The sequence below is a fragment of the Lepisosteus oculatus genome, chromosome 14 (genome assembly GCF_040954835.1).
Source record: "Lepisosteus oculatus isolate fLepOcu1 chromosome 14, fLepOcu1.hap2, whole genome shotgun sequence".
In the NCBI taxonomy this organism is placed as follows: domain Eukaryota; kingdom Metazoa; phylum Chordata; class Actinopteri; order Semionotiformes; family Lepisosteidae; genus Lepisosteus; species Lepisosteus oculatus.
In genome coordinates, this window is record NC_090709.1 from 55334911 (window position 1) to 55352861 (window position 17951).

Consider the following 17951-nt stretch of genomic DNA (forward strand, 5'->3'; position numbering starts at 1 on the left):
AAATTGTACTATACAGTACTTCTGTTTCAGCTTCCAAAATTTAGCCTTAGTTGTAAAATTCCATATTAATATTCAATATTAAGTGGATTTAAACATGCACAGTAGAGAAACAGATTAAATCTCTTCCTCCCTGGGCCACTTGCCCGCTTCTCTCACTAAACCAGCACTCTGTCTCTTCACAGCTGTTCCAAGACCCTCTTTCTGTCACACCTCTCTACATCTATTCTGACTTCACACCTTTTGATTGGCCTCTCTTTCTGTCCCCTGCTCCCGCCTCTCACTCCTCCTCCCTCCCAGCCTTTGTTCTCCCGCTACTTTACCTTTGCCTACTGCCCTGTCTCTCTCACACCTGAAGAAGGCTCCACAGCCAAAACCTTGTGTTCTCTTTCTTCTTTTTTTCAGCATGGAATAAGCCTATCTGTCAGAAGTGTTTGACTGACAATTGAGCAATATGGGATTATCTCTTATTATTTTTACTTATTTAATGAACAGCAGTATTGCCACTCTTATAAGTGTAATATGATTATCAGCAGCAGCAGACTGATGGTCGTGTCTACAATAGTGACTAGTTGACAAGTTTGTAGCTCTGAGCAGTGGGACTCAGATCACACAGAAGACCTGTCTGTGTGTGATTCCACACCAGCCCTGGGATTCAGCGTCTCCCACACGTCTCTCATGGGGAGTCTTATAAATATACAGTTAAACAGAGTCTGATAACAGTTATATAGTTAATTAAATAATCAAACTGGCTGAGGAACTGAGAGATCGAGTAAAAATAAAACCAAGAGCTGCTCTTCAACCTCCAGGATCAGGAGTCTGATCCTCCTGGCTTCTATTCTATGGAGATTCGTGTAAAACGCTTAAAAGCACTTATTATAGAGACCTGTGCTCCTTCTCTTTCTCTTCTGCTCCACAGGAGTATGCTTTATAACGCATTATTCTGTGAAGTAAACATTTTTTTCTGTTAGTGTTTAATGAATTTCATTTCTAAGTTTGTCATTCTCCTCTTCCTGCTGTTATGAATCGCTTCTCTTAATAGCGGTGTGTTTTGTTTTTGGAGATGTTATATCTGTAAGAAAAGCCCCCCGGGCTCCGGACAGAAGTCTCCTCCAGCTCTGCTCTGTCAGAAAGAGCGCTGTGATGTCACAGACACCAGGCAGAGCGCCGGAATCAGAGATCGAGACCGCGGGAGAGTTATTGATCACTTATCTATCGACAAGCAATTAATTCAACTAAAAAGCCGTAGAATAATCGATTAAGTTCACCGATTGGTGAGCACTGATTCTTTTCCCGTTCTTGACCCATTTAAAAATCTAGAAAAGAGTCAATATCTATTAATTAACATGCGTTTAGTGTTAATAATGTTCAATCTGAAATTAAAGAATGATTTGTTCAAATTATTATTTAGGAATTGTATCCTAGAGCTAGAAAATTATATTCAAAGTTAATAAATTTGTGTAAGTAACAGTTTAAATGCATTTTCCATTTGTTTACAAATCATAAGTATGGTAACCATGGCGACACACGGCAGGTCACTGTGCCTGGCTAGATGTCTCGCCTTTGTCACAAAGTGTGGTGTGACGTCACGGACAGCAACTAATACTAATGCTAGTGTATTTATGTGAATATTAGTGAGAGTTCAACTGGTAGTTTTAATACTAATGCTAGTGATAGCATTACTGTTATTATAAGTGTTTGTAGAGTGTGTCTGTGAGTTTGTGGTGTTTGTGAGTGTGTGGTGTTTGTCAGTGTGTGAATGTGTGTCTGTCAGTGTGATCTGTCTGTCATTGTGCAGGTGTGTGTCTGTTAGTGTGTGGGTGTGTGTCTGCAAGTGTGTGGTGTCTATCAGTGTGTATGTGTGTGTCTGTGAATGTGTGCGAGTACTGTATGTGTGTGAGTGTCTGATTGTGTGTATAAATGTGCGTGGTGCCTGTGAGTGTGTGTTGTGTGTTTGTGTGCGTCTGTGAATGTGTGTCTGTGAGTTTGTATCTGTGAGTGTGTGTAGTGTTTGTGTGAATATGTGTGAGTGTGTGGTTGTGTGTCTGTCAGTATGTCATAATGTGTGTGAATGTGTGGGTGTATATCTGTCAGTGTGTGTGTAGGTGGGCTTGGGCTCCAATGCTGTGTCTGACAGAAGTGACCCTTCAACAGATGTTGAGGTCCAGAGTCGCTTGCAAATTTCTAGAGCACTTTATAACTTTCTAGAGTCCAGACCAACGAACAGAAATCTGTGAGTGCTGTGTTTTTATCACTATTAGCGTATGTGGTGTCTGTGGGTTTGTGGGTGTTTGTGAGTGTTTGATGTGTGTGGGTGTGTGTCCATGAGTATGTGTAGTGTCTGTGTGTCTATGTGAGTATTAATGATGATAGTACTACTGAATACTAGTATTCATGTGAGAATTAGTGATGATAGAGCTACTTTTAATTTTAGTTTTAATGTTAGTATTCATGTTAATATTACTGATAATCATAGTGTTAGTGTCAGAATATTAATACTCATTGTCATGTTAGTTCTTTTGATAGTATTACTGTTATTAATGGTATTATTAGTGTACAACTAAGTTTGTGTTATTGTTAGTAATAATGATACCGTAAGCCTTAATTGCAGTGTTACTGTTGTAATATTGGCAGTATTTGTGTAAGTGTTAGTTATAGTGTAACTGTAGGTAAGAGTGTAGGTAAGGCCCCGGCTGCCCTGTGGTGGCTCGGCGAGGGCCTGTGGGTCGAACTGGAGGGGCTGCTCTAGGTTGAGGAGAGCCGGGTGCGGACCTGGGCTCAGAATGCGATGTCTTCCATCCAGCTGGACTGCCTGGAGTTGTACGATGAGGTCCTAGCCAAGTTTGGATCAGAGGCAGCATATGTGGGATTGGTGAGTCCCAGAAACCCCTCCCCCTTGTCCAGCTTGCACTGTGGTATTGGGGCGGTACAGGGGCTGGGGTGACTCTCCTGACCCCTCAGCTTTCCAAGATATCTGCATCACCCCACTCAACCTGGAAATCTCCCAGATCCAAGGGGAGAGATACAGGAGCTGGGCTGGGACTCCAGCCTGCTGTTATTTCAAGTGGGTGACTGAAAGACACACCACTTACAGATCAACACTAGGGGACATCATAGAGTGGGTAGTGAGACTCTTGGTCATCAATGGCAACAGCAGGGTGACACCCCATCTCTCTATTTGCTCTATTAACATCGGGGTGACCCCCCCTCCCCCTCTCTTTTGGCTTTAGAGATACCACAGTTCCACCCCTAGGCTGCATCTCCTGTCTGGCGCTGTGGAGGTATGATGATGATTCACTGTCTTTGTTCTCTCTCTCTGGTACAGGAGTTGGTACTGAGTTAGTGAAGTTTCACAGAGGATATGATAAGAAATTTTACCAAATCCCAAAATTAAAACAGTGAAGACAACAGACAACACAAGCTCATATAATGGAGGTTTGGTTTGACGACTGCAGACATGGTCAGGACATCTTGCCTGATTCTCTCTCCCCATTTTCCTAGGATTTTCCCTTCCAGGGCACAGGAATCATGAAGCAGGACAACTACGAAGAGGCGGTGGAGACACTGAAGTCCTACTTTGAAAACACGAAGGTCAGGTGTGAGTTCTCCGAGGTGAGCAAGTGCTTCCACCAGGTTGCAGCCGACATTGACGTCGACCTCATCCTGCAGAAGTACCTGGAAGTCCCTGTAGCTGAGGTCTGTGAATAGCAGGTTTATTTTTTCTCTTTGTAGTAGTCTTAGGACAGTTTGACCTGTTGTGGGACTCGGCAGGAACAGAAAGGTCTTCTGTCTTCAGTCTCCACAGCACAGGAGACGCACAATCCAGGTGGGCGAGGCTGTTGAAGAAAACAAGCTGTCCATCCCTCCCTCTCCTGGATCTTGGCGCCCCTGGGCCCTCCCTCTTCGATCACCTGTGACCCCGCTGAGCTCAGAGAAACCCCTGTTGACTGTGCCATGCTGCCCCCATTAAGTTCCCTCCTCTAAGGAGTGTCAGAGCTCCTGAGCTTCCGAGACAGGTGAGAAGCGAACAGAACCTCTGTCCTTGTGTGGAGTTAACTGTACAGACTCTTATTGGACACACTGTATAGACTCACCTGTATGGACTCTAATTGGACACACTGTACAGACTCACCTGTACAGACTCTTATAGGACACACTGTATAGACTGTATAGACTGTATAGACTGTACAAGCTTTTATTAGGACTCACTATATAAACAGACCTGTTTAGACTCTTATTAAACACACTGTATAGACTCACCCCTGTACAAACACTTAAAAAACTGTGTAGACACACTTGTCCAGGATCTTATTGGACAAACTGTGCAGACTCACCTGGTGAAACTCAGTACATGTGGACCTTATAGAATTAGAAGTGAAGGGTGTCTCCATTACCAAGGTCTGCTGTGTGTCTTCAGCCTCCACAGCCCATTATCCAGGTGGAATAGGCTTTCAAAGAGAACCAGCTGTCCACCCCTTCCTTTCCTGGACCTAAGTATTAGTGCCCCTGGGCCCTCCCTCTACACTCACCTTTGACGCCGCTGAGCTCATTAAACTCCCTGCCGACTGCTCCATGCTGCCCCCTCTGTCCTTGTGTAGAGTCAACTGTGCAGACTCTTATTACAGTCACAATGCATGTACTGAGGGTATATTAAGAATAAGAAGAACTGACCCCAACAGCAAAGACCTGTGTCTGTCTTCAGTGTCCAAGTGTAAAGAGGCGTGCTTTCCAAGTCAGCCCTGAAAAAGATGAAGAGGACAACATGTCCACCTCTTCTAATCCTGACACTGACCTGCCCCAGGTCACTGCCCCACTGTCCAGCCAGCTGCCTGTCCCCAGACCCCTCCCTCGCCTCCCTCCCATCACCTCCCAGGAGAAGACTGAGGTGAAGAAGACTAAGAAAAAGAAGAAGAAGAGGCAGAGGAATCAGGAGAGTCAGGAAGGTCCAAGTCCTGAAGAGAGGCCTCCAGAGTTGCTGAAAGTCAGAACACAGGTGCTGAGACACCTAGAGGACCCTGTAGCTCCTGTGATTCTAGGAGAGGTGAGGAGTGAACCTTTACTGTGGTGTCCAATCACCACCTCCTGTGAGACAGAAGAAAAAGAAGGTGGGTGATGCTCTGATCCTCTCTTTACTCCTGTCCAGTGTCCAGTGTCTGTATGAACCCTTCTCTCTCTCTCAGTGCAGTGTTCATGTCCTGGAGTGTCTAGTCAGTGTGTTTGTATGAACCCCTCTCTCTCTCAGTGCAGTGTTCATGTACTGGAGTGTCCAGTCAGTGTGTCTGTATGAACCCCTCTCTCTCTCAGTGCAGTGTTCATGTACTGGAGTGTCCAGTCAGTGTGTCTGTATGAACCCCTCTCTCTCTCAGTGCAGTGTTCATGTACTGGAGTGTCCAGTCAGTGTGTCTATATTAACTCCTCTCTCTCAAAGCAGGTCAGCTCCTCCCATTCCTTCAACAAGATGCTGTGCTGTTCCGAGGTCGATGAGGATAAGAGCAACACTACAGAGCTGAAGAGATGGAAGGAGCCGCAAGGGGGCAAAAGGACAGCGGCACCAGTGGAGAAAGTCAGGAATGTCCGGGTTGGGAGGCACCGGTCCCTGAACACCCAGGAGCGGGATAAGGAGAGGAGGCAGAAGCAGGAAGGGTGGTTGATGGATCGGAGACAGGAGGTGCAGGAGGAGAAGGAGAGGAGGAAGCTGGAGGAGGAGAGGATGAAGGTGGAGGAGAAGAGGAGGAAAGTGTTTGAAAAACAGGAGAGAAGATGGGAGAAGGAGGGAGAGGACAGGAGGCAGATGCTGGAGAAGGAGAAGAGGAGACGGGAGAAGAAGGAGGAGCAGAGGAGGAACACTGAGGAGAAGCAGGAGAGGAGACGCACCAAGGCAGCAGATGCAATTAGGAGGACCATGAACAAGGAGGAGCGGAGACGTGCCCAGGAGGCGGAGGAGAACAGGAGGGAGCAGCAGAAGCAGGAGGTGAGATGGGAGAAGAAGGAGCAGAAGAGGTGGAAGGCCTACGCCCGGGGGCTGGAGAAACGCCTGCAGCAGGAGGAGGAGAGGAGGCAGAAGGAGAAGGAGGAATGGAGGTGAGCTCAGGAGGAGTAGAGGGGGAATCAGCTGAAGGAGGAGAATAAGAAACGAGCAAAGGAGGAAAAGGAGAGAAGGAGATTTTGGGAAGAGGAGGAGAGGCAACAGGCAAAGGAGAAGAAGGAGAGGAGGAAACTGTTGGAGAAGCAGGAGAAGAAACAAGCAAAAGAGGAGAAGGAGAGGAGGAGAGTTTGTGAAAAAGGTAAAGAAACAGCTGAAGAAGGAGGAGGAAAGGAGGAGAGTTTTGGAGAAGCAACAATTGAAGGAGAAGATGGAGAGCTGGAGAGTTTTGGAAAAATAGTGTGCCCCAGAGTCCAGACGCTGTCAGGTGAGTTATTATAAATAAGATGCAGGAGTACACCCTTTACCAACCTGGACTAACCTTTGTCATTAGTTTCAACCTAATTTCACACCAGCAAATAAATACTGACTGGGAGAGAAGAGGTATCTGACAGGCCAATCTGTGTCAGAGCCATTACTGACCTGCTCGTCTGTTCACAGGGAGACTCCTCTCTGATGAGACGCCCTCTGGATACAGAGATCCAGGGGACATTGAGAAAGACCCCACTTCAGGTAAAGGGGACTACAGACAGGGGACTCAGTGTGGGTGAGGTTGTTCAGGGATGGGATCCACACTGACACTGTGACCTGAGTCCACTTCACTCCACTGTTTCCACACTGACACTGTGACCTGAGTCCACTTCACTCCACACTCTCCTCAATGTCTGTATCTGCAGCTTGTGTTTTACAAAAGGGAGGCTTGAACATCCCACTTCTTTCTTCTTTCTATAATTTGATGTTTCAGAAATAAGAAATTAAACCATTCCTTGAAGTAAATTCTGAATGTAAAACTTTTGATGGGAAAGATTTTTTATTACTTTTATTGAAGTTTTTTTTCAATAAACTTTTTAGAACCATTTTATGTGCATATAATGGCTAATTTATTATATTAAAACTATCAATTAAAAATGAAGGAGCTCTTGGCAACTCACAATGAAAATATCAACCCCAATGGAAAGGGAAACTTAAATGTTTGTTAGTAATATGTATACATTGGACCACACAAAGGAGAAAAGCCACTGTGGACAAATCCAGACACAACATGAGACATCCTGAGTGTTATTTACATTTCCCTACAAATCAAGAGAAATTAAGGGTCCTTGTCTTGCAAGAAGGGACGGCTCGTTGAAATATACAGCATCGCTACCTCACTTAAAACTGCAGAAATATTAACTACAGATTGTTACAGAGGCATTTGGGTTCAAATGACAGGAAAGATGAAAGTTCAAACAATTCACACTTTGACAGGTGTGACAAAATGACATTAGACAACTTACGATCATGAAATTCACTTCCTAAAATGATATCACAATGTTTTTGGACTGTGGGAGGAAACTGCAGCACCTGGCGGAAACTCCAAACAAACATGGGGAGAACATACAAACTCCACTCAGATAGAACAACACGTCAGGAAATAAACACAGAGCTCCAGCACTGCGTGGCAGCAATGTTAACCACAGTTGCACCTGTAAAATAAGAATACTTTTAAAACAGCAGCATATAGTGTAAAACTATATTTTATAAACTTTCAGTCTGGATCTTTAAAAATTCATATAATTTTTTGTCAGCTGAAAATGTTAGGCTGCCTGCTTTTAGGGGGGGGGGATAATTTTTCAAATTTACATGTCGATATTAAAATAACATATTTCCACATATAAATACAATTATAATAAAATATACAAAAAAAGCCTTATTTTCTTTAATGAGATGAGTTCTACAATACTGATACAGTATTGTACAAAATGGTATGATCTGAAGAATCGCCAGAGAACAATGTATCAATTTGGGTGACACTAACAGAAGAGGGACACAACATGTAAATCCACAAGGTTTATTTTCAACAACAAAAATGTGCTTGAAAATAATTTGACAAGGAGGAAAACTTTCATGCATGGATACCAATATTTCCCCAGTAGGTTAAAATGCAGCAGGGAACAGTATAACGAAGGTCAGTGTCACTTGACACTGCATCACATTGCATCACAGAGGCTGATCTCTTCTTCATTATATCCACCACTTCCAGAAAGCCAGTACACATAATTGTGAGGGTTTAAATTCAGAGGGAAAAATAATTCTCTAAATTTTATGCTGCACAGAGAGCCTCGCTTGTATGTGGTCAGGTAGCTCAGTTGGATCGATTGTCATTCTAATAACTCCACGGTTGTGGGTTTGATCCCTTACAGGCCAGGAGATCTCCTTATCTTTTGCCAAAACCATTTGATCTTTCAGTCCATGGTGAAATTTATTGTGTTGAAAAGATGCCACAAACTGTAGACAAATGCTAGTGCTGCAGGCGAAGAGGAAATCATTCAAAGATTTATGAGTTTCTTATGTGGAGCGAAAATAAAGTGTCACCATTTGCATATGTGAGGCTTCCAAATAGGCTCTCTGTAAAGACGCTCAAATCAGGCGTGTAGAAAGAGCACTGGTAAACACCATCGGGAGTGCAGAACATGTGATAAAAGTGTTCTTTAAACAAAAAGTGAAAATAGTGAATTTGTCTTTCACTTAGACGTTCATCGAAAGCTCAGTAAACGATAAAGCGTGTTTACTGAGCGAGAGTCTCATGTTCTGAATTCTCATCAGATTAACCGGTAATACAGCTACTAATAAAGGTTTGGATTAATCTTAATTATTAATAAATTACACTTTTATTAATAAAGACATGTCTTGATCAAATTCATTGTGAATAGTTGTGGTGTCTAGAAAACAATTTTAGCTAAATATTTCAAGCGAGTGGTGAATACTGTATGTTCTTTACTTTGTGACCATATTATTTCCACTACATTCAGAACAGTTCAAAAGCGATCAACTGTTCCACTACTGAGCTACTTAAACCCTGTGAAGAGGTGGCTTAAGTTAGTCTCCTACATCAATAAGATCTAATGGGCAGCAGATGTTATTTTAGGTTTGTTGCAATTGAGAACAGGTTTAGTACAGAGCTGCTGACAAATTTCAGTAGCCAGGTTCGTAGCAATGACCCGTTGTAGGGTCATTGCCAATCAGCCACAAGGAAAAAAAAACAGCATTTGTGCCTTTATTAAAAAAAAGGAAAAACAGAGTAGTAGTTCATGTGGTAATTTCAGGTACAATGTAAGAACTTAAGTTAACTAGTCCCACAGTAATGTCTAACGACTACAGAAAATAAAATAAAAAAATACTTAAGGGAAAACAAAAAGAACATTTAAAAAAATCTGGGAAACAGCGAAAACACAGAATCTAATGTGAGAGCTTTTTCAAGTCTTTGGTACCCCATACTTTGGCTTCCTTAGTCCCAGTAGACCTCTCCTCTATCTATCTGTGTACAGATCAGCTGGGGGTCCACAGCTGATGGGAATTTAAGTAGTGACGTGTGTCAGCTGCAAAGGAAAAAGTATAGGTTTATTCCATGCTGAAAAGAGAATGTAACACAACGTGGACCCTTCTTTGGTTGTGACGTGGAATAAACCTTTATCTGTTCCTTTGATGTTAATTTAGATCGGATCTCCAGCAAATACCTAACAGGCTACAATCCCGTTAGATAAGGTGTTAAGGACGACCTATAAGTAGCAGTATCTAAAGTGGACAGTTGCTTTCAGTAGCTAAAGACAGGCTACACTGCTCCAGGTGAGGCTCGAACTCACAACCTCGGCATGACTCCGCTGTGCACTGCTGTATAAGTACCGCGCGCTGACCGATTGCGCCACTGGAGCCGCGGAGACAACTGTCCCTTCACACACTGACGTTGCACAAACACAGGGTGAAAACGATTTCGGCATGTTTTCCGTCTCTCCGTGGGAGAAAGGGACAGTAAAAGAGCGAGGAAACTACAAGGGAAGAAAATGAAAAAATAGTGCTCACTGCAAAAGAGGGAGGAGAGAGATGGTCAAACACGTAAATCAGCCCGGCGGATTTACACTACAAATTTGTCATTTGTAGTGACATTCATGTGTCTGAAACTGTCGGGTTTGTATTTTCATTTAAAAAATCCAGTAAACCTGAATAAGAAAGAAGGCACACTGCACATCTGCGGAACATCACGTCCGGGTTTACAGTGACATCAGAGATTGAAAGGAAAGTCGTTTTTTATTAAAAGTTTAAGGAAACCTAAATATGTTTGCTAGAAGTATTTCAGAATCACAGTGAAATGTAGTACAATTGCTGCACAGATCTGCAGTCTGCAATTAGAATACGGTTTGTGCGTTGTATAAAATATGCCATTCAAAACTATTCTAAAACTGCAGAGATACATTTCGGAATGCGTCTTCCTGTAAAAATAAAATATCTATTTTATTTGACGGGCGCTATAAGCAGAGTCTGAAGCCAGCTCATATTTGTTTTAATTCTCCTGCATTGCAATTCGGCACAAATATTTATTTTATTTATTTTCAAAATGTATTAGCCTTGATGGGAAAGAAAGTCAACTGGCGCGGTGGCCAAGTGGTAAGGCATCGGTCTCGTAAACCGAAGAGCGCGGGTTCAAACCCCGTCCGTGCCTGGTTTGCTTACCACGACATACCTTTATCTAAATCGTCAATTGTCTTGCAATGTAGAAATCTCTGTAATAATAAGAAAAGAAAAGTAGTTAATAATCCTTTGACAAAGTAACGGGCATCCTCCACTGCTTGTCAGGATGGCTGAGTGGTCGTAGGTGCCAACCTCAAGAACTCAATCGTGTGTAGTGACAGTTGTTATTCACAACCCGGATTTCTATGGAAGCCCGTTTCCGCCAGGGAGTAAAAAAAAAAACCCTCTATGGTATCTCAGAATTCCGACTTAGCAACTCAGAATTCCGACTTTATATCTCACATTTGGGACTTCGAAATAGCCCATATTTCAATGTCTGTCCTTTTGTTATTGTAACGGATTCGGGTTCTAGGGCTTGTGCCATCGGAGCTCCCACCCTAGTTCGTGCCTCACTGCATTGGCTCGAACCCAGGTCTTGCCAGCTGAGCTAAAGTAGACTTTTTTTTAAGTAAAAAAGGACATACAATGAGATACCATAGCGCGTTTTTTTTACTCCCTGGCGGAAACGGGCTTCCATAGATTTCCCTTCATTGTCATTAAGATGTGTAATTTGAATGTTGCTTATATAAGAACAGTTTCTTCAAAAGTTCTGTCAGTTAACAGTGGAGAGCTAGCCGATGTACGTTTTCATGAAAACTCTCTTTAAGGCGATTACAAGTATCTTGAGCAAATCTGCGTCGTATTTTTTTTTAAAAAAGTTTAGCTCAAGATGCAACAGGAGTATAAATGAATTCTCCCGCCCTACATTCCAAGATATGGAATCTTATTTTTCTTGAAGTGTCTGATGTTGGTCGTTATTGGAAATTGCCCGGTGATATCGACTCAGGTACTCAGTTGTTACGTGCTGTAATTCGATACATGCAAAGCATTTATATTCCCTCAAATTATTAATAATGTATTAAACATTACATGCCACTTTTTCTCTAGATGATGTTCACGATGGAAAAGTGAGAAAGTCGTGCCTAGATGTGCTTGAACCAGCACCTTACTATTGTTTTAGTCCCGACCTGACCGCACTGAGCAATGGTACGACAGAGACTCCAACGGGTCGGTTTTCTCCTTTTACAGTTTTTGGGAAAAAAATAATCTGCACTTTTAAGCAAGTATTTTATTTCAAATTTTGCAAAGTGTAAGTTTTTCTTGGAAAACGTTGTTTCAGAAAGAAACTGAGTTGATGGGAATAGCCCTGTCAGTAGAATATCGAGCTTTTCATCTCAGCTAGTTCTTCTGTAGAACCGGCTTCAGAACTCTACGTACAACGCCTTTGATGTCATTTTATTTTTACAGCAGACGCATCCGGAATGTTTTTTTTTTTACTTTTTATTTGAACAACAAAATAGATTCAATATAAACAAGAGCACTTATAACATCAGTAGAATCGTCAAGGGTACATAAAATAATACAATTACACTTTCTGAAAACGATTAAACTAGGTAAATCAAGATAAGGTCCGCACAGCTTTAATGTTCTTACATTTCGAAAGAGTCTGTAATTACCCTTTTTCGTCTATTTTGAACTATTCAAACTTAGGACTCGTACCAGACCATTTCACTCTACGTACAGTATATCTCTTTTCGTAACGAAAATGTATTTCCTGTCTTAGAAATGCTGTGTGCGGTATGTCTTGCACAACGTGGACTGCAGATCTGTGATATTGTCGAATTCGAGGGATCCAGCAATCATACTGGATTTGACTGGGATTCTGAAATGTCTCTTGCAAAGGTATTTGGGTTTGCTTGAACATTTAATAAAAAAGTGATCTGAGACTTCCTAGCTTCCAGTCTATAATCTCACTGTAACTAAACTAGGATGTGATGTTTCGCAGATGTGCAGTGTGCCTTTACGCTTGGCATGTTCAAGACTATTCGTTGCGTGAGCTTCTCACTGCGTGTCCTGTACTGTATTGTGATTTCGTTGAGATTATCTACGAGGAGTACAGCGACTAGAACGCCTTGAACCTTTTTTTCGGTATATAAAAGAAAACGCTAAAGCACATACAAAGTAACTAACAACTAAAATGTAGGTTTTCTGATTATATCTCTACTTTACTTAAATACCTTAGTGACAGGCGATTCTTTCCGATATTTGTTCCGGCGCGGTTATTGATCCCATACTAAAGATTATTTTTATAAAGAACATGTCACCTGCAAACTGGTATCGAGAAAGTTTTATAATATTACTTTTTATTTATAAAAGTAAATTTATCATAACCTATATGATTTCTTACCAGCGTGGAGCTCGAATTCACAACCCCGAGATTAAGTGTTTGGCACTAGCTGCGCCACAGAAAAAAATGAAATCTCTTATTTACATTAAATACTGCGGCTCCTGACCTTTTCTTCTCGTCAGAGAAGAGGTCGGTCTGGTCTCCAGATTATCAACTATAAGATCAGACCGTGCTCCTTTGTAAAGCAGTGTTGGTTCACATTGCTTATATGGGGCAACACATCAACTCGATGATCGCTCGCTGTACACGCATGCCCCCCCTTCACTGAAATAACATAGACGAAGGAAACTCTCTTGTCTTGGGCTGCTGTCACCCGGATTCAAAGCGCGGGTAGTGCGGTCACAGCACAAAGTACTGACCACTATACCATCGCGGCGAGCTGGGACAGACTATCGTTAATTTTATTCAGATGCTCACAGTGTCTTTAATCTGATGGATTCATATACCGTGCTCATGAGAAAGTCACAAACCTGTCATCTACACACTGTTCCCAGAGCTGGATAAGTTATTCCAGATTCTACAGCTCTCTAGCAATAGTGGAACAATTGTTGTGTTTTTTTTTTTTGCTCAAGTATTTTTATAAGTTTAATTTCCAGTTCTGTTAAAAATAAAACTCAACTTTACTGGTTATTAGTCGGTGTCTTTTGTAATGATTTAGCTGTAATGATGTCTGCTTATTCATCTGGAGTGTTAAACAAAATTAATGCTGCAATAATACAGTAGTGTTTAATTTCAATTGCACAGCTGCTGTTCTCATTTGTTTCATGACTAATTATAATTGGCTATCTCATTAATAACTATGTAGCCTCATCAGGTGAATTGTCGCCTAAATGCAATTCTTAAATTAAAAACTAACTGATTTGTCAGGAAATTTAGTTTGAATATAAATGAGAAACAGAAAAGTAATTGTATATTAATGTGGCCTACATATTATTCTACTAATCAGAAGTGTTCTGATGTACAGTCCTCTCCAGTTCGGGCTAATTAGTACAACAAGGCCGAGCCCTTGGAACCGGATTAAGCACAAGTTGAGCTGAGCTCCAACTTTGTTCCACATGTTTTTTGCTGCAATTGAACTTGGAGCGGGAGATGATCTCCAGAATGTACCATACTAACTTAGTACGCGGCTGTGTTTTAACTCGGGAAGTCCATTGCATTTGACCCTATGGGTTTATATACATGGGTTTCTCTGCATACACTACCATAAGGGAGGAATGGTGAGTTAGAGGGAGGGCACCAGTTTGGTTTATCAAGAATTCACCAAACTGAGTAGAACTACAGATCTAACCATTCAAAATGTGCAAGGTATGCTGCAGTAAATCGCAGTGCTCGTTCCGCAAAGAACTGTAGGATACCGCATGATGTATCGAAGTAGGGTGGAATATCTTGTAAAACCACCAGGTGGAGCTATGAAAGCTCTCATGTGCAGCATTTGGGCTCTTGCCAGAAAACACTTGGTTTTGAATCCCTGTCAATGCTGAGGGACAATCTTTTGTCAATTACAGAATTTAACAGTCTACATGGTATATACAATTTAATAAGTTTAAGCTTTGTATTACATTGTTAAACATTAAACTGATTAAAAAGTACACTGAAGTGTTATAGAGGACACAAATTGTGTATTGCCTCTTACATTAAAAAAAATATTTAAAAAGATTAATAATGAATAACATTGGATAGGCTGTAAGCTCAAAATATTACTGTAGTCCACTTTCTTTCTAAACATCTGCATCAATTTCTCATTCACCCATGATTACTTAAACATTTTGCCTGCCCTTTTCAGCTATAGCTTTGTTTGAACCCATCTCCTGGCATGAGTTTTCCTTTAACAAAAACATTTATTTGAAAAACTAAAATAGTAAATTATATTGATTTGTTGTTATTTCTAAATATCACAACATGTTCGAAGTTAAGTGATTTATTAATAACAACTAATCATTTCAAACTGCTTGTATTCTAAAATTGTATTTTGTTTGGGGTGACTTGTCACTGTTTTCACAAACTTGAATTTATTAAACATCTGAGATAGGGTGTTCTATACCTCTGTTTACTTTCTGAAACTCCATCGATATTTCCTGTTTTCACACAGATAAGAATAAACTGCACGTGCAAATCTTTTCACAAGTGTAAAGATGTTCTGTGCTCAATAGCGCTTTAACACAGTGCGCATTATGTCAAATCTATAAGCATCAGTGGAAGCATTCTGAAGTCTGACAATCGTAAAAAGTTACCAAATAGTATTGGTGAAACTGTTACCTGTCCTGGATAAAGCGATTAGAAAATAGCTGGATTTACACATGAACTTTCTGATTTTAATGGGATATGGAAGATATTAATAATAAATTACAGTGGATGGTCTAAATGGAAAATATATAGAGGGGACATGTTGAGTCTTCTTTTCAGCTTGAAATTAACTTTTGCCTACTACTGTATATTCCATTGCAGCCATTTTAATGCAACGCAGCTCCATACCTCTCACAAAGTCTAGGCTAGGTGTTACATCCCACTGTGTTTATGTAGATTAGACAGTTCTACTGGGGGAGGGGAAGGAACTTTCAGTTTTCTGGTGTCATTGTTGGCCTGTAACATAACGCAACCAGCAATCAAATGTCCTGTTTTTTCTTAAGTTGAACAAAGACGTGCCACATGCATACGGTGTGATATTGTATACTTTTAAAGCTACTACAGTATAGCTTGTGGGAAATACATTTGTCCTGTATCAAAGTTTAACTTGTTCAGAGCACCCTACATTACAAACTGAGTGAATTCAACAATATCGACGGCTAAAAGCAACATGTCAGATTATTCCCAAAATAACAAGAAGTGAACGAGTTGAGGATTCATTAATAGAGTAATCATAACAATAACTCCCGAGTTGTTTCATACAATCCAAATGAAAGAAGGACACTTAAATAAACATGAAAAGACTATTTTTTCATTGACGAAAAGTAACGTCACACTCTCTCTTGTTTAATCTGATTGTTTTATTGCTGCACAGACTAAAACCAGAGAAAAAGAGCACCTCTTTCTTTGAAGCATTTTGTTTATCCTATCATGTATCAGTTTCCAATCACACAAAGTAAGTTTTGAGAATCTCCAATTTACCATGTCTATGCGTTCGCGGAGAATGCAAGGCAAGGCCCTTTTGCCTCTGGACCAGTCGACATTTACGGATGTGATTCACTCCCAGTCACAAAATTACAAAACAGAAGAGCGGCGTAGTGGTCGGCTCTGGCTGCCCCCTCTGTGCCGACACACTGCACATTCAATCCCCCCTCCTTCCCTTGACTGATGGGCAAAAGGTGGACATCTGGGAGGACTGTACGTGGCATTGGCTTCTGTGAGTTCTGTTTTGTAGATGGTGCTTCCTGAGGGGAGAGAGACAGTGGGGACAGCCAATTCATTAGTGGTTGTGAGCAGAGAGGACAGGATGGAGTGTCCTGAGGGGGTGTGCTCTGCTTGGGGTGGAGGGTTGTATGGAGATACGCATTGCACTAGGTACAGCAACCTGTGTGGCAGGGAGGGGCACTTTTCAGGAGATGAAGGTCTGTTTGGAGACGGCTGACACCCTAGTGTTTGACTGCTGGAACATATGGTCTCCGTCTTCTGCATCTTTAGGAGTGGCTCCAACCTCCAAATCCTTCCAAGCAATGAGCCGTACTGCTCCCGCTGCTGTTGTAAACACTCCACACAGGTGCTCTTGCTCTTTTTACAGACTAGCACCCTGGCCAGTGGCCGAGAACAGAGACGCACAGCCTGTGGCAAAATAACAGAATCCACGCAAATAACGTCACACAGGAGTATTCATCAGTTGCGGAAGAGACATCAAAATCTTTTTTCATCCATTTTACCACTTTCTTTTTTACTGTTCCTATAGTCTTTGAATATTGTTTCATGTGTGCTGCATTTTCCTGAAGAACAGGCTGTGAAAAAAACATTTATAATAAATTATACATTCTAACACAGAAAAAAATACCTTGGATTTTGAAATATAATCTGGTATTTCAAATGAAGCCCCTTCGCACTTTGCAGGCCAGAGCAGCTGAAGCATGACGTCTCTTCCTGTAAAAAGTCTTTACTGAGACTCTAAATATCTGTCTTTCAGTTTGAAGCGGTACAACAGATTCCAGGGCACATTCGTTCTTGATTCAGAATATATATGAGTGTTCTAATGGTTAAAACTGTTTACATGAGGTACAAACAGTAATATTTTCATTTCGAGAAGAAAGCCAGTCTGTGACCATTTCCCAGAGTGCACATTGTCAGGAACACCAAACCCACAGTGCCAGCAAACCTATCAATAGCCTGTAGGTACTGTCATTGACTGGGGTAAAGTTAGCTTGAAGTTCGAAAACGATTTTGGCACGCCTGTAGCATTTTCACTAAACCTCCTAGGGTTACAAAAACACTTGCTTTGTGTACAAAGTACATTGTGACTGTTTTCACAGCCTTCACGATGTCATTTTTAAGCCATTTTTTTGACGCATGGATATTCTTTTGTCCATATCTTAGCAATGGAAACACAGAAAGCCTTCAAACAAAATGCATTTTAAAGACCACGACTTGTGAAAGTTTTTACACCCTCTACATCAAACTATCAGTGAGCTAATTATCTTTTATTAAAGATAATTTTTTTTCTGTTTTTTCATCGATGTGTAACTACGCACTAACTGGAACCCGGGGGACCGCTGTGTACACACATTCACCACGCGAGAAATACTACTCAATGCAGCTTTGTGTGAAAAACCCATATATCACTATAGGAAGCAGGACAGTGCAGTCTCCAATTACCCAGACTGTAAGCATGGGAATAAAGCTTTGCTTGATTTCTGAAACCCTTTCTTTATGTCTTGTTTTAATTCAGGTAAGGGTCAACTATATACACAATCCTGCTGACAGCGGAAAAATTTAAAATATTCTTTACTCAGCAGCTTATTTAAAACAGCTCCCATGATGTTCAAACTGATTTTTTACACAGAAGAGTGATACAGCTTTGCGTTCTGAATCTCATTTTTTCATGCTTTTATTTAATGTGACACTCTGCGCTGGGATGGGGTATGCTGTTCACAAACCAATAGC

At 41.4% G+C, this 17951-nt stretch overlaps 1 protein-coding gene and 2 non-coding genes across 8 annotated transcripts; 2 read left to right on the top strand and 1 right to left on the bottom strand.

Annotated features, from left to right (window-relative positions):
* Nucleotides 1–1651: 1651 nt before the first annotated feature.
* Nucleotides 1652–6983, top strand: LOC138243232 (uncharacterized). 6 transcript variants are annotated; one of them, XM_069198760.1, is made up of 7 exons: nucleotides 1652–2230; nucleotides 2801–2869; nucleotides 3499–3693; nucleotides 3794–4013; nucleotides 4415–5038; nucleotides 5426–6407; nucleotides 6581–6983. In XM_069198760.1, exons 5-6 carry the CDS (start codon nucleotides 4760–4762, stop codon nucleotides 6080–6082), a joined length of 936 nt encoding a protein of 311 aa, XP_069054861.1. In that variant the 5' UTR covers nucleotides 1652–2230; nucleotides 2801–2869; nucleotides 3499–3693; nucleotides 3794–4013; nucleotides 4415–4759; the 3' UTR covers nucleotides 6083–6407; nucleotides 6581–6983. The 6 variants fall into 6 exon arrangements, with proteins under 6 accessions (XP_069054861.1, XP_069054859.1, XP_069054864.1 ...); XM_069198758.1 differs by lacking the exon at nucleotides 1652–2230 and having other exon boundaries at nucleotides 2523–2869; XM_069198763.1 differs by lacking the exon at nucleotides 1652–2230 and having other exon boundaries at nucleotides 2523–2869; nucleotides 5429–6407.
* A 2754-nt stretch (nucleotides 6984–9737) lies between these two features.
* trnai-uau (transfer RNA isoleucine (anticodon UAU)) lies at nucleotides 9738–9831 on the bottom strand. The gene is made up of 2 exons: nucleotides 9794–9831; nucleotides 9738–9773 (listed from the first exon to the last, which is right to left on the bottom strand). It is a non-coding gene; the product is annotated as a tRNA-Ile (tRNA).
* Nucleotides 9832–10544: 713 nt separating this feature from the next.
* trnat-cgu (transfer RNA threonine (anticodon CGU)) lies at nucleotides 10545–10616 on the top strand. Its single transcript has one exon. It is a non-coding gene; the product is annotated as a tRNA-Thr (tRNA).
* Nucleotides 10617–17951: the final 7335 nt, after the last annotated feature.